Genomic DNA, 15,126 nt, shown 5'->3' on the forward strand with positions numbered 1-15,126 from the left:
TTGCCATTTCCAAAAGCAGAATAAGCAAGCGCCGTCCTGAAGGGATGTAAGTAAGATCAATTTAAACATTTTAAGATTACATTGTAAAGCCAGGGCCTCAAGAAATAGTACAGGCGGCAGTGAAGTCCATGACTGTCAACAGGGGTCCACTGATGAGCAACAGCTTGGGAAAGGTACTTCCTTGCAAGGTAAAGTCACCAAAATGAAGGCCAGGCAAGGCCAAATACACACCTCCAAACGAATGAGAGTGACACAGTTGTCCCCTTGAATCTGAGGGGCACTGGCACAAACCGCAGGCCACACTGTTTATAAGCCCCTCACATTTCCCACATGTTATCCTAGGTTGCCTATGTACAATGTGAAGGCTGTACCAACTGGTATTCTGTTTCGTTTGGGGGAGCAGCAACAAAAACATGCCCACATGAAAATATATATTCAGAATTTATATTTTCTATTTTAGTCGGTTGCATGCGTGGGTACAGAACCCATGGATTCAGAAAGGTCACTGTAATAGGAAGTGCTGGTAGGTGACTCTCTTAGGAAAGACAGTTTTCCCTGGTGAATTCTGGTGTTGTGGCTGGTGCCTCAGATGTTCAAACACTCGTGTGTATACTGCAGGCCAGAGAGAAACCTACCCACTAATAGAAGACAAGGGAAGGTCTGCTTCTGCCTCTTCTGCATCGTCTGCAGCCTCCCCCCACCCACTGTACATGACTTGGAAAAATCTCCATCCGTATAAGAAAAACAAAGACAAAGTCCAAAATCAATTTCCTTTTTATCGTTCCTCCCCTCCCCGCTTTCAGATTTTTCACTAGTTTCACTAAAACCTTGGTAGAAGACTATAATAAGGCTGAAGATTTTAAAAATAATCCTATCTTTTTTATTAAAGAGAAACATACCCTCTCTATATAAAACTAAGAACTATAAAAAGAGAACTAGGAAATTGACTTATTAAAGTCTAGAGGAAAGGACTGTGTACGGGTGGTGGGGACGAAATAACATGCTTTATTTAATAGAAATTTTATGCTTTTCTCTTGTCTGTCAGAGTGGAGCAGGGTGAATATATCACAGGCACATGTACAGTACCTACGTCACTAAGGTTTCTAGAAGATTCTCCTTATCCTCACAGGCATCAGCCTTCACCAAAAGCCATCAATGCCAAAGAGAAAAAGCTCTAAGGACATTCACCCAGACTTCCACAGAACTGATCCGGAACACTGCCATGGTGTTTCGGCAGCAGAGTTAAGCCATTCCCCCCACCCCCCACAGGAGCAGACGACACAGCCTGGCAAACCCTGCGCTTAGAAACCCCATGGTGTCTGCCCTGCTAACTCTGCTTTCCTCCTCTAGAGAACCAACGATGATGGCATTGACTTTGATTTTACCGTTCTACTTCATGAATTCTCAACACAGGTAAAAAGCAACATTTTTTTTACCTGTGTGTCAAACTTTTAACTTCAAGTTTTCCGAGTTATGATATTTAGACCGTTCCTTCCTAGGAAATCGTTCCCTGCCGTATTCTCTTGTTCTGGTTCCCTGGCAAACCACTGAAGGTACAGTACCACTGCCAAGAGCTGCAGAGCCCAGAAGAAGCCTCTGGAACTGACGAAGCATCAGCCATGGCACCAACGGAGCTCAGCAATTCCTAAAGAGAAGAAGATCTGTTTCTATCGCATCCTGAACAAGACGACTCCCATACGAAACTCCCATACTTCAACACTCCCATACAAAAGCAAAGGTCCAGGCTCCTAGCAACTCAGGCAGGCCTGCGGCTGCAGGGAAATATTTCCCACCTGATTGGCCTTGGTGTTTACCTCTGAGAGCAGATGGTACCTATCTGCTCAGGACTTGGTAATCAGAGCTCACTGCTGAGTCTTGGTGCAGGCGGACCAATGAGTGCTTTGCAGAAAGGGTTTCACCTCTGTATTTGTGTTTTTCACTATTTTTGGACATATTATAGCTATTTCATGTTGTTAAATGGTTCCCACTCGTTATGTCAACAAATATCTTTTTTTCAGTGAAAATAAACTGCAGGGAACTATTAACTGCTAATTTCCGGCAAGCATTCCAGTTAAAATTGCAAATAAATGTATGCATTTCTAAATAATAAAATGTGTTTGTAAGCTTTTGTGTACATAACAACATTTAGGCTAACCTAGAACTAAATCAAACCCCAATACTGCCAGATTCAAATCTTACCAACAGCACATAGTGTCTCACATGAGAAAGCTGCAAACAGCTAAAAAATAAAAAAAAAAAAAAAAAAAAAAAAGCTGGGCGGTGGTGGCGCACGCCTTTAATCCCAGCACTCGGGAGGCAGAGGCAGGCGGATCTCTGTGAGTTCGAGACCAGCCTGGTCTACAAGAGCTAGTTCCAGGACAGGCTCCAAAGCCACAGAGAAACCCTGTCTCGAAAAACCAAAAAATAAATAAATAAATAAATAAAAATAAAAAAAAAATAAAAAATAAAAAAATAAAAAGCACTGATCTAGCTCAGAGTACACCAAATACTTGTTTTTTAAATTTATCCGGACAGCTCAGATCCAGTGTTGGTGTCAGTAACCCATAAAAGCAAACACAGTATGTAATAATCACATCCAGTGAAGTCCCTCCTCAAGGCAGGAAGACCTGGTCCCGGAAATGCTGCCGTCATCCATTTTCCTCACAACTGTTAAACTTTAATGGAACACTTATGCCACTGTCTGAAACCCTTGAGCCAGGTTCCTTGGCCACTAACTGATTGGGGGACATCAGCTTCAAAGTTAAAAAAGCACACAGAAGCACCCTCATGATGGGTGAGGTTATGTCCTCACCGAGGCCCGAAATGCAGTTAATCCACCCAACCCAAACGCCCAGCCCAGCAACACCACTGACTTTGCTGTTCACCCCTCCGCTGGCACAGCCATGTGCTGCTGCTCCCGTCCCAGACTCCCGAGTCTCATGCGTCTATTCCTAGCTAAGGCTGAAGTTGTCCAAATGGTTTTCCAGAGAGAATGTCATTTCTGCATCTCTGTCAACTCCTAAAAATGGAGTGCATGTCTTGGTCTGCACTATTTGATGATGGGAACGTGTAGTCTTCAGAGAAAGGTCTTAGACAGGGACGCTTAACAAAAGAGCCAAAAAGCAGGTCTAATTGTGTATTTTTTTTCTATTTAAAACCCCAAACTGTTGCATTTATCTCCCCAATATCCACTCCTTTCAGTAAGTCCTAATCCCTCTGCATGATCTTGTAAGGGAAACAGCAGCTCCCACTATGCAGTAGCGAAGACTCCGTACTTTTTCAAAACACCCAAGAAGCAGCACAGAATGACCGCATCGAGCCAAAAATCAAGCCAACAGATACAAATGTTCTAACTGAAGCTCCCGAACAAATCTTTCAGAAGAGATGCCACAAGCATCACGTAGACTATGACACATGGTCCTGTGATCTCATCCATCTCGTCTATCCTTCTAAAAGGTATTTCAGCTTTCTCCAAGATCTTACTTTCAAAAGATTTTCCATTAAGCTTATATGTGACCGTAATTCAGCCAGTGAGCAACAAACAACATAATCTTGAACAGACTGATTTAGGCACAGAGTGTGAAGGGGGACGGCACACAAAAGTCGCAAAGGACAAGCAGCGAAGCTCTTCTCCGGGTCTTCATCAGAACATCTTTCCTAACATGGATGCTGAGGCCGTGAGCTTGATTTAGTTAACATTGATTCCACTGGCTAACAACAGAGCAAGTGCTTCATTTGCCGTGGCATAAAATGAAAAGGGAAATTCCCCAAGCCCTCATTCCACCAGCAGCGTAAATTCCGTAAATTCCGAGTCACCGCGTCAGGGACAGTAAACTGACCATCACCTCCGTCCCGATTCTCCAGAACCTTCAGGATTTCACAGTGTATCAGAAGCAGTACCAGGCTTGGTCTGCAGTTTCCTTCAACTCTGCTCGGTTTCAATTGTTCCTGCTTGAATCATAACTTATTAGATCCTACACATGGCAGTTTGAATGAGAATGGCCCCCAAAGGCTCCACAAGCTTGTCCACCCAGGAGTGGTTCTATTTGAAAGAACTTCCTTGGAGGAAGTATATCCCTGGAGGTGGGCTTGGAGGTTTGTCTCTCTCTTCCTGCTGCCTACGGATCCAGATGTCGAACCCTCATCTCCTTCTCCAGCATCGTGTCTGTGTGTGTGTGCCACCATGCTCTCTGCCATGATGATAATGGACCAAACCACTGAAACTGAAAGCCAGCCTCCAATTAGATGGCTTCTTTGATGAGTTGCCAGGGTCATGGTGTCTCTTTACAGCAATAGAACAGTGACTGAGACAGTTCATTTGATGGTCAGTTGAAATGTCTATATTTGGACTTGGATGCTAGTCCTTCGAGACACACTGACTTCTCTCAAGTTTTAGAAAATTTTTAGAAAATTTGGGTCAGTTCTATGCCCTTTCCTTGCTTTCAAAACACAAGGCTCAGCCATCAACTTCCCAACCTACACATGAAAGAGTAAGGGAACCAGCACATTCTCTAGAGAAACAAGTGGGTTTAAAGCTAACTTAGCTGAAGACTTCTCATTCTCGTTCAACAAAGTACAGTTTCAACAACACAAAGAGCTACCTTCTTCAGTGGGAGAATTCCACCAAGTCACGATCACTCCTTTCTGCCTGCAGCACTCCTTGGCTGCCAAATTTAGCGATTATATGTTAAAATAGTAAAATATAAAAAAATTCCGATTTTTCAAAACTGATAAAATTCTGTTGATTCACAAACTACACAATTAAGCAGGGAAGAAAAGTATAACACAAAACTGAACTGTTTAACAACAGCTATCAGCTGAAGAAACAATAGCCCAACTGTGACATCTCACTAAAGAATACTGATATTATACATTAGAGTCACCAGAAACCTTTAATATCGTGCCCTGGGCCTATGTGCAGGCAACCCTGCGGTGGTCTTCAACATCAAATGCTTAAAGCTCCAGGGAATTTTAAGTGAGCCAGGAGAGGGCAGCCTCTCCCCAACCCAAGCTGACACTTTCTTTAAATTAGCTAAACCTACTCTTCATAATAGTAGTGCAAAAATCTTCACTTATGAATACCCACATTAACCTTTTCTATGCTATAGGCTTTCTTTGACCGTTACCACCCACCCATCACTAATATAATGAGTTAGCAACAGATGTGGCTCTGTTCCTGTTCTATGGGATCCTGTTCCATTCACGCTCCTACGTAACCATGCCATTTGCCTATGAAATGATGCAGATGGCTTAGGTACCCAGGATAGTTATTAGAGCCTCTCTCCTCCCCTCCTCTCCCCTCTTCCTCTCCTTACCTCTTCTGCTCTTCTTCTCTTCCCTCCCAAGTCCTCTCTTGAGACAGGTTTCACTATGTAGCTCTGGCTGACCTGGAACTCACTATATATACCAGGTTGGCCTTGAACTCACAAAGATCTATCTGCCTCTGTCTCCTGATGGTATAACCAGAATATTTAGCAAATTAAAAGTACAATTTTTATCCATGTTTCTGATTATTCTCAATATCCAGAGACTGCACTACAGTCTGTGGCAGTATTTCCTTACTGAGAATGTACTCAGTACCCAGAGCAAATACTTCCCAGGTTTGAGGTTATGGTACAGCCACACCCATGCAGGAGGAAATGGGGCTGGTGAATAATTGTAGCTACAGTATCCATTTGAAAACTCAACCAGCTGCATGGTCTTCAAAAAATCAATCTCTGTGTGTTTGCTCTTGTTACAAAGACAGAGTATTTACTTTCACAGGGTTACAAGAATTAAATTAGACAATGTATCTAATTTAAAAGCAGACAGGCAATTTAAATCTTCTTGTCCTAGAATTCTAAAAGTATAAAGTCTACAAATAACTAACGTCAAAGAGGCTGCATAAGATGTCACAGGCCAGCCGGGCGGTGGTGGCGCACGCCTTTAATCCCAGCACTCGGGAGGCAGAGGCAGGCGGATCTCTGAGTTGGAGGCCAGCCTGGTCTACAAGAGCTAGTTCCAGGACAGGCTCTAGAAACTACAGGGAAACCCTGTCTCGGAAAAAAAACCAAAAAAAAAAAAAAAAAAAAAAAAAGATGTCACAGGCCTGTAACCCTAGCATATCAGAGGTCAGAGGTGACAGGGGTGAGAGCAAGGGGTCAAGGCTAGGCATGAAATCCTGTCCAAACCCCCACGAGAAATAAAACCAACTACTTTATTTCTATTATCTACTTTTATCCAAGGAAAACAGACTAGAGCATGTCAGTGGCTTCAGAGGTTTTGGGGATAAAAAAATTCTTAAAGGTATAAAGCCAACTTATTTTGGAAACGAAAGCTTAATATTTGTTCTTTCTTAATTTCAATGAATACAATGTAGGGTAAACTCCAACTAGTTAAACTGAACTAGCATCTACCACGAGACTGAACTGACTGAACTCTACAAATTCTACTTTATCAGAATCTATGCATACAGCTAAGGAGAATATATGTGAGCCCCTTATTCTTGTCTAGTATAAGCCTGCAAATAACACTGTGCTAACAGAGCGGTTCTAAGTGTGCAGAAGCCACAAATTGAAGCCATTTGCCATCTTGAGCATTTTAATAACCCAACGAAGGATCTGAAAATGCTCTCTAGTAAAATTATAATGATTCACGTTTAAATGATACTCCAAGAAATGTCATGATGTACAATGTTTACTTTCATGGCCTCAACAGAGTAACTTTTAAATCAATGTATGCCACAGAGACAATGGGCAACTTAACTGAAAAGTAAACCACTGAAAAGCATTGGCTCTTGACTATGAATGGAAGAAGCTACATGGCTATTCTGTACTGTTTTTCAACTTTTCTGAATGTCGAAAATTCTCATGACAAAATATTTAGGGAGCTGAAGAGATGGCTCAGTTTCGCAGGCCCCAAGTTCAAGCTGCAGGACCCTGTAAGGTCAGCGGGGCATGGCATACCCCTGCAACCCTAGTGCTGGGGAAGCAGGGGTCAGTCATTCTCCAGTTCCAAGTTTGGTCAGAGACGTTATCTCAAAACTGAGTTAGAAGACAATGAGAACACAACCCCTGGTATGCACATGCACATACAAAACCGTAAACATACACACACCTGCACACGGGGTTGTGGGGGGGCACAGGCTGCACACCCACAGTCCTAGTACACGCATACAGGGTGGGGTCACGGGCTGCACACCCACAGTCCTAACACACACACACACATGGAATTGTGGGGGGGCATGGGCTGCACACCCACAGTCCTAACACACACACACACACACACACACACACACACACACACACACACAGAGGTGGGGGGGGCATGGGCTGCACACCCACAGTCCTAGCACACGCATACAGAGTGGGGTCACGGGCTGCACACCCATAGTCCTAGTACTTGGCAAAAGGATTGCGAGTTTTGAGGTCAACATAGGTTACACACATTTGTCAAAAAAAAAAAAAAATTACAAAATGAATTTAAAAATATTCTAAGCTGAAATAATATTCTCTGCTTCCCTTAAATAAATATTAAAATATACTTCAGTAATAATATAATTTTATTTAATGTCTTTCATTAAACAATAAAATAGTCCATAGTTTAAATATATGTACATAATTATCTTTGCATATACACTGAGTCTCCTGATCAGAAGACAGCAGGGCTCCTAAAATTCAGCCATCTGAATTCATTCTCCTGGATCCATCATCTCTAAATCTTGTAGTCAAATAAGTCACTACATGCAAAGTGAGGAGAGTCAGTTCTTGGCTTTTCCTTTTTTTACAGGAAGCTGACCTGTAGCTTCCAAATACTTATTGACGAGTTCCTCCTGTGTGGCCGGGGAGCAGGGCTGGTATCTGCAGTACTCCATTGTGTACTCTCCCTTTCCCTAGAGGGCAAGACAGGGAGGTCGGTTGGCTTACGGCTCTCAAGCAGAGTCGGATCTCATTGAGGGGTGCCCCGAGGTTTCCCTCCGCCTGAAAACTGCTTACCTCTGTGCAAGACCTAAGCTCAGTGGAGTAGCCGAACATATTATTTAGGGGAACCTAAAAGCAAACATAATAAATATTTTAGCACCACTTGTTGAAGAATATTTGAGGGCAATCTTTAAAGCTTTATAATTAATTCGCTTTCTGTTGACAATTTTAGGTTTAAAGATTCAAAAGCCAGAGTCATTTCTGCCTTATCCAAGACACAAGACCCTATTTGAAAATTATTTTGACAGGAATTAGAGCAAACCTTCAATTTCAGAGTGGACACCACTGCTGCCCCTCCCTTCTCATCTCCACAGTTCAGACACTCACACGTGCTGTCTCTGTGGAAATGTTAATGAATTTCCACTGCGTGTGTGCGTGTGTGTGTGTGCGTGCGTGTGTGTGTGTGTGTGTGTGTGTGCGTGCGTTTGTGTGTGCGTGTGTGTGTGCGTGTGTTGCTGGGCACTGAACCCAGAAGCTCATGCGTGCTTGGCATGTGCTCTCCCACTGAGCTGCACCGAGCCCTCTGTAACTGACATGTTACTCAGCATTAAAGATCTGTAATGGGACCAATACCTTCTCTTCCATGAGATTTAAGATGGGTACAGATCAGGGAATTAAATACTAGCCTTATAACAATAAAGCAGCTATACAAATAAAGTTAAAGCAGAAAAAAATAACTATATATCTAAGAAACAAATAGTCAAGATATAAAGAATCCTATTTTTGGCCTTTGCACTCAAGATTTGCTCTTGAAGAAAATTACATAAACTGCCAGAAAATAGAATCTTCAAATGCAAAGAAAATGCTTCAGTTTGCTCTACAATTTCCAAAGCCAAAGCTAACTCATTTGCTTCCGTGGCTCGCAAAAGCAAGACAAAGAGGTAACCCCTCTGGGTTATGAGGCTGAGTTCCAGGCTAGCCTGAGCTACAGTGGGAGGCTGCATTTCAAAGGACAAACAAGAGAGCTGGGAGGCCATCAATGACCGTACTCACATCAGCATAGAGTGTAAAATAGTCCTCGACCCCGTCTTGTCCCGTGATTACTCCGTGGCGCCGGTTAACTCCTGCGATTACTGCTCCCTGAAACTCGTTAGGAGCTACAACCTCCACAGACATAATGGGTTCAATGATACACAATGTGGCATTGGCCAAGGCTGGGTTTAAAAATAAAAACAAAAGAAAGGAAAGTTAAGTACATTCTTCATTAAACTGGAATTCTTTCCCCGTTCTACATGAGGCAGGGGGCACTTTCCCAAAGGTACACAAGCAACAGGCTTCTAATATCCTAGACTTACTTTTTTTTTTTATAGTAATGGTAACAGTTTTACGTATGTGGAAATTCCAAGAGATAATGTTCCATTCTGCTGCTAGTATTTCTATTAGCATACTTTAAAAAATTTAAAAATCCTTAAATCTCATGAAACTGCTGAGCACAGAAAGCATCAGTCACCAAGTCCTGCGCTATGCAAACTGTGCAGCTGTGCTGCCTGATCTCTGTGATTGGCACACACAGACACGCTCAGAAGCGAGACCAGCGCAAGCCCACACTTTCTTACTGGTCCTTGGCGCACACACATACACGCACACATTATATATATGTGTATCATATGTGTATATATAATATGTATATATAGTGTGTGTATACATACATACATTTACATACATACACACATATGCAAACTTATCACAGGGCAAGGAAGAGTACTTGAAGAAAAGAATCGAGTCACTTCTGAGAAGCCTTCCCTTTTCTAGGCTGAACAATTTCACTGTCTGATCGAGACTCAGGTTTTTAGTTGCTGTCTTCTAACAAGTTATTGCCTCTTGTGAAAAGTCTGTCCAGGTCTTAAGTTTCTTCACCAATAACTAAAAACTACCCGACTAGATGGTAACAGCCCCATAACATGAAACTCATCGTGTATTTTCTCGTCCCACCTAACACACAGCTACTGTGCTTCTTAGTTACAAACACTGACTAATATTTATGGAGGAAGTAAAATAAAACTTCAAATATTTACACGTAATTTAGTCGCTTGCTAGAACAGAATGTTTAACCTCAGACCAGCTGCACTGTCCCCAAATAAAAGCTTTTAAGCAAAACACAGGAAAGACAACTAAGAAGCTATTGTGTTTAGAAATAACCATGGTTTTCCAGGGCCCCTCTCTGTTTGTATGGAATCACAGCAACCTCTCTTGTATATTTATACAGGCGCCCCTGAATATACCATGGTCTGAAGAGCAGTAAGTGTCAGAGTGGCAACCTAACACACTCCTCAGGAACAGGAGGGTTGGCACCAGGACCTCAACTAGGGACAAACTTCACAGCTGGTCAGGTTCCTATGCCATTTACATAACGTCTCACTATTTGCATATAGCACTCTTAAAATTACCTATAGATCCCAATACCCAATTCACTATAAGTCTATGCACAAGTTTCTATTACTAACATTGCTGATTCCCCATTTTAATCCACTAGCAAAAACACCAGCATCGGCAGGCCAAGGGCTTAAGTGGCTGACGAGGAGGTAGTCAAGGGCTAAGACTAGTTAGTCTAGGTTTAACTTTAAGCTCTACCAAACTAATATGCCAGCTTAGGTTAGGAAACTAATGGCTCCGAACCTCAGTTCTCTCAGCTCTAAGGTCATTGTGAAGATAGGCTCTCTCACATACTCAACATAACGCAGCACACATGAGGGATCAGTAAACGTCACAACCAAGGCGAGCATGCTGGGAAATGCTCAAAAACTCAAAGGCAACATAACAGGAAGAACTGTGTTCAGTGTGTCTAAATGCATGCATGCACATATGCACACACACACACACACACGTACACAAACACACACACACACACACACACACACACACACTAGGTACATTTTCAGGTAATATTTCCTTCAAGTGCTGGGCCTATTTCTACACAGTAAGGGGAAGAGAAAGAAAGACTCCAACTCAAAGCCTGGCATGGAATGGCAAGAGATCCCAGAGAAGACGGTCTAATGCCATTTTAATGTGCACTCAAGAAAAAAAAAAAGCAAAGGGTCAGATATGCCTGCCTGCAACTGCTCAGAGTTCTAGTTCACAGTTTTGGTAAGGGTGATAATTTTAGCAGTGTAGCGGGAAGTCTATAATATGCATAAAGATTACTGAATTCTTTCAAAACATTTTTCCATTCTCACAATAATGCCTCACAGCTTAAAATGTGATATATGAAAAAAATACTTATAAATTTATGAACTCCTTGACATTTAAATAAATGAGTAAAAATAACACAAGTAGGTAATTTATCTTTAAAATACTTCTTAAGAATTCTGAGCATTTGTCTTCTCTATTAAAACCTGAGCTTCAGATTATATATTAACTTAAACACATTAAAAATAAACACCCAGAAAATTTACAACAGGGTAGGCTTTGATTTTGCAAGAGCCATCTCCCTCCACTCCAGTGGCATCCCTCCCTCCCCTGCCATCCTCCCTCCCTGCCATCTCCCTCCATTCCAGTCTGCAGGCATCCCTCCCTCCCCTGCCATCCTCCCTCCCCTGCCATCCTCCCCCCCCCAGTTCTGCATGGAGGAGAATACAAACTGCTGCTTTGGAGGCTATGACGGTCGATACGGAGGGCATTGGGACACAGCGTACCTTGTTTAAGAGCACCTTCTCCAGCTCGGATGAAAGAGATTTCATTAGAATCAACCATGTGGTGTGCACCATCTTGCAGAACAAACCGTAGCCCAGAAAGCTTGTGACCGGAAAGAGGACCCTTTTCGCAGGCATCCAAAAACCCCTAACAACGGATGAATACAACTGCAATGAGATTTCACACGCAGAGCACGCCCCAAATTCCAAAGCAGGTCAGAAACGTAATGTTATTAAGATGTATGCTGCCTTACACCTCTCAAAAAATGTTCTGAGTAAGCTGGGCATTAGATGACCAATCCCATGGGACAGGACAGTGCATGAGGTGGGAGGGGGCTGGAAAAGAAAGCCAAGGGCACCCACCAGCCAGCCCTGACCATAACCTCAGCTTCAGGAGTTACTTAATGCTTACACTCCTCCCAGAGGCGTCAGGGCCTTAGGTCATCAACTCTACCCAAACACACGTGTAAGCAAAGGCTGTGGCTTGAGCCCGTTACAGAGCCATCACTACTCGGCTGGAATGGCAGATCACACCAGAAAAATCACCATGTAAGGGTGCATGATATGGTTAAGAAATAGAATTAAAGGGAATTTCAGTTTTCAAATGCAACTCCCTTTTTAAAAGATAGCTTCATTAAGGCACAATTTACACACAACAAACTGTGTTTGTTTAAAAAGTACAGTTGACAAGTTTGTGACTCCTTTTCAGGCACCTAAACACTTCAGAACTCCTCCAGTTCCATCACACTGCTACACACTCAGCGGTTACTTCTGACATTTCGAAACTTTAAACTATGCTTGCTGAAAAATATGTAAATTCTTCTCTTTCTTCTGTGACTTTTGGAGACATCTGGTATCTAGAAGCGTGTGACTGGCAAAGGGTGATCTTAAAATGAGTGAAATGCATCACCAACAACAAATGCCAGCACCGCTGAAACGAAATCATAACCTGTTGTCTACAAAATAAACAACTGCTTAGCGTGTACAAGTAACGGAGAAAGGAAAGCAAGCGCTGGCGCTCCATGAACGTGCACAGCTCTTTTCAGTTCCACAAGTAAAACCGTTTCTGGACTCCATATTTTTGAAAGGTGCAGGTAATCGTTTACTCCCAGTTTAACTAGTTCTGCTTGGATGGAGTGGCACACACCTTAACCAAAGCACTCAGGAAGCAGAGACAAGTACATCTCTTTGAATTCCAAGCCTATCTGGGCTACGTATAGATGACCTGTCTCAAAACAAACAAAGTAGCTCTTCCTTTACCAAGAGCACATTCAGCAGCAAAAAACGCAGTAGGGAAGAAGCCAGGTGCCAGAGTCTTAACAGACAAGCATTCCTACACCAGCACACACAGAACTCTCAGAAGCCCCTAAGACTGCTACACACTGTAATGACTGAGTATAATCAAGGCAGTAGCAGCAATTCATGAAGAGCGATTATACACCACTGTAACAGCCTGTGTCCACAGCCCCTGAACTGGAGGTTGGAAGATGGACAGCCTGACGGCCCATAAGGAAGGATGGTTAACTGGAAGGAGCCACGACAGAGCAACCCGACAGGACAGAAGGTGTGATCTAACACCAAATAACCCTCCTTCAAACACAGACACTACAGAGCTTTGCTGCACATCACCTTCTCAACGGCAGGCACAAACTGCTTGGGCACGTTGGACCCGAAGGTCTCGTCGGAAAACTCCAGCTTGGTGTACTCCTCTGGGGCCAGGGGCTCCAGCGCACCAATCACCTTCCCAAACTGGCCAGCCCCGCCGGACTGCTTCTTATGTGTGAAATCAAACCTGCAAGTGGTGCAGGGGGACAAAACAGAGTGTTAGTGATCGGTAAAACGAAATAAACGCCCACTAACTTACACAAAATCCACATTTCATATTTTTTTTAAACTTTTTTTTTTGACTATGATGGCCATACTAAGAAATTTATTATAGGAGTTATTTAGAAGAAACTTCATTTCTGCTCTTACTGGGGGTGAACGAGGGGCACATCACCTAAGCAATCATGTTTCCATTCTTCTAATGGGCTCGGTCTACGGCTTCTCATAACCCACACCCGACTCTGGACTGCTGCCCTTCCGTGTCACACAATGCAGTAAACAATTATGGTTGCCTGGAAATAAGAACCCGGACGACCACAGTTCATTTATCCAGGCAGTTTCTACTGGACTTTACTATGTGGCGTTATATACAGAGGTGATTTAAAGGAAGTATCAGATGTACTAATTAAGATGGGAAATGATTAATGACAAAATGATAATGGTGAGCATAAAAACAGCTTTCAAATGAACTTAAGTTCGTGTTTACATCAAGCCAATGGATGCAATGAGTATTTTACATGAATCTCGAGCATGGAGACACAGCCCATAGGCGGCTGTTTCTCAGGACACGTGGAGACGCAGTTCACAGGAGGCCACATTTTAGGAAAACATCTTGTGTATATACTGTTTGCCAGGCGCTTCTTCCTTTAGGTGCTTCTTCCTTCAACCTGAGACTTTCCGGGGATAATCATTTTCAAAAGTGGGTACGCCATCTACAGGTAGACCGGCAGACATTAGTGGACAAGCCTGTAGGTGGCGTGGAAGAAGCAAATGTGAATAATGGCAGGAGATGCCTGTCTGGAGGGGCAGACTTCCTGAAGAGCCTAAGTGCGTGTGTGTCTGCCTTCTACTAATTCCAGTGGGCGAGAGCTTCAGGATGGGCTGGGAAGCCCCAGAGAGTGAAAACTTAATTTCCCTGAGAGGGAAAAACATCTCTAAGAAGCAAGAGAAGGGAAGCAGAAGGCGAAACCCTCACAAAGTCACCAGAGAAATCCAGTGGTAGGGTTTCCAGGTGCGGAAACGGAGGTCCTGCCAGGTACTCAAAGTTCTCTGAGGACTGGGCATTTTGTTCTCAGTCCAACAACAACAACAGCTCCCTAAAGCAGCAGAGGCCAAGAGGCTCAGCAGGGCAGAGAGCTCGCTGTCAGGTCTGATGACCTGAGTTCAACCCCTGGGACTCCACGGAGGAAGCAGCGACCTAGGCCCCACAAGGCGTCCTCCCTCTCCACACTCTGGCCACAGCGCGCGTACCCCAACCCATACCAAACAAAATAAAGTATGCAGATTTTTAATGAGGAAACAGTCTGTATCTGTGCTATAGAAATTAACTATGGTTAAATCTAATCACAGTTATTTAAACCAACTTGAAAATTCATCAACTTAACAACTCAAGTGCGCGAGCCCCTGAGACAGCGACCATGAGACCACACAGGACAGGTACGGGGCACTCCAGACAGCTGAGTCCTTCAGGCACCAATGTCCGAAGAAGCAGCTCACATCCACGTAATTCTATACTTTTAGGGACAATGTAACTTATGAATGAGAGGAAGCCAAGTGACAGAATGTAAGGGCCAGGCTTGTGGCAAATAATTGGTGTGCACTAAACCCAGAAAGCAACCGGCCATCATTTTAGAGGTACAGGACCTGAGGGTCGGAGAGGCTAAGTAACTAGACAAACGTGACTACACCCTACCACCAAAACCATGACTGGCAAC

General features: G+C 43.3%; 2 protein-coding genes across 2 annotated transcripts in view; one reads left to right on the forward strand and one right to left on the reverse strand.

Moving 5' to 3' along the window:
- The window catches only part of Rarres1 (retinoic acid receptor responder 1), a 35,206-nt gene extending 33,094 nt beyond the window's left edge, over positions 1 to 2,112 (forward strand). Inside the window, exons 5-6 of the mRNA XM_038347132.1 lie at positions 1,351 to 1,413; positions 1,500 to 2,112. Of these exons, the coding sequence (XP_038203060.1) occupies positions 1,351 to 1,413; positions 1,500 to 1,649 (213 nt within the window). The 3' untranslated portion in view covers positions 1,650 to 2,112. The remainder of the gene's footprint in view (positions 1 to 1,350; positions 1,414 to 1,499) is intronic.
- A 5,410-nt stretch (positions 2,113 to 7,522) lies between these two features.
- Gfm1 (G elongation factor mitochondrial 1) overlaps positions 7,523 to 15,126 on the reverse strand; it is a 40,722-nt gene continuing 33,118 nt past the window's right edge. Inside the window, exons 14-18 of the mRNA XM_038347133.1 lie at positions 13,217 to 13,379; positions 11,591 to 11,735; positions 8,952 to 9,112; positions 7,974 to 8,027; positions 7,523 to 7,870 (exon numbers count right to left, since the gene is read on the reverse strand). Of these exons, the coding sequence (XP_038203061.1) occupies positions 7,739 to 7,870; positions 7,974 to 8,027; positions 8,952 to 9,112; positions 11,591 to 11,735; positions 13,217 to 13,379 (655 nt within the window). The 3' untranslated portion in view covers positions 7,523 to 7,738. The remainder of the gene's footprint in view (positions 7,871 to 7,973; positions 8,028 to 8,951; positions 9,113 to 11,590; positions 11,736 to 13,216; positions 13,380 to 15,126) is intronic.

This window comes from Arvicola amphibius, chromosome 11 (genome assembly GCF_903992535.2).
Source record: "Arvicola amphibius chromosome 11, mArvAmp1.2, whole genome shotgun sequence".
Lineage (NCBI taxonomy): Eukaryota > Metazoa > Chordata > Mammalia > Rodentia > Cricetidae > Arvicola > Arvicola amphibius.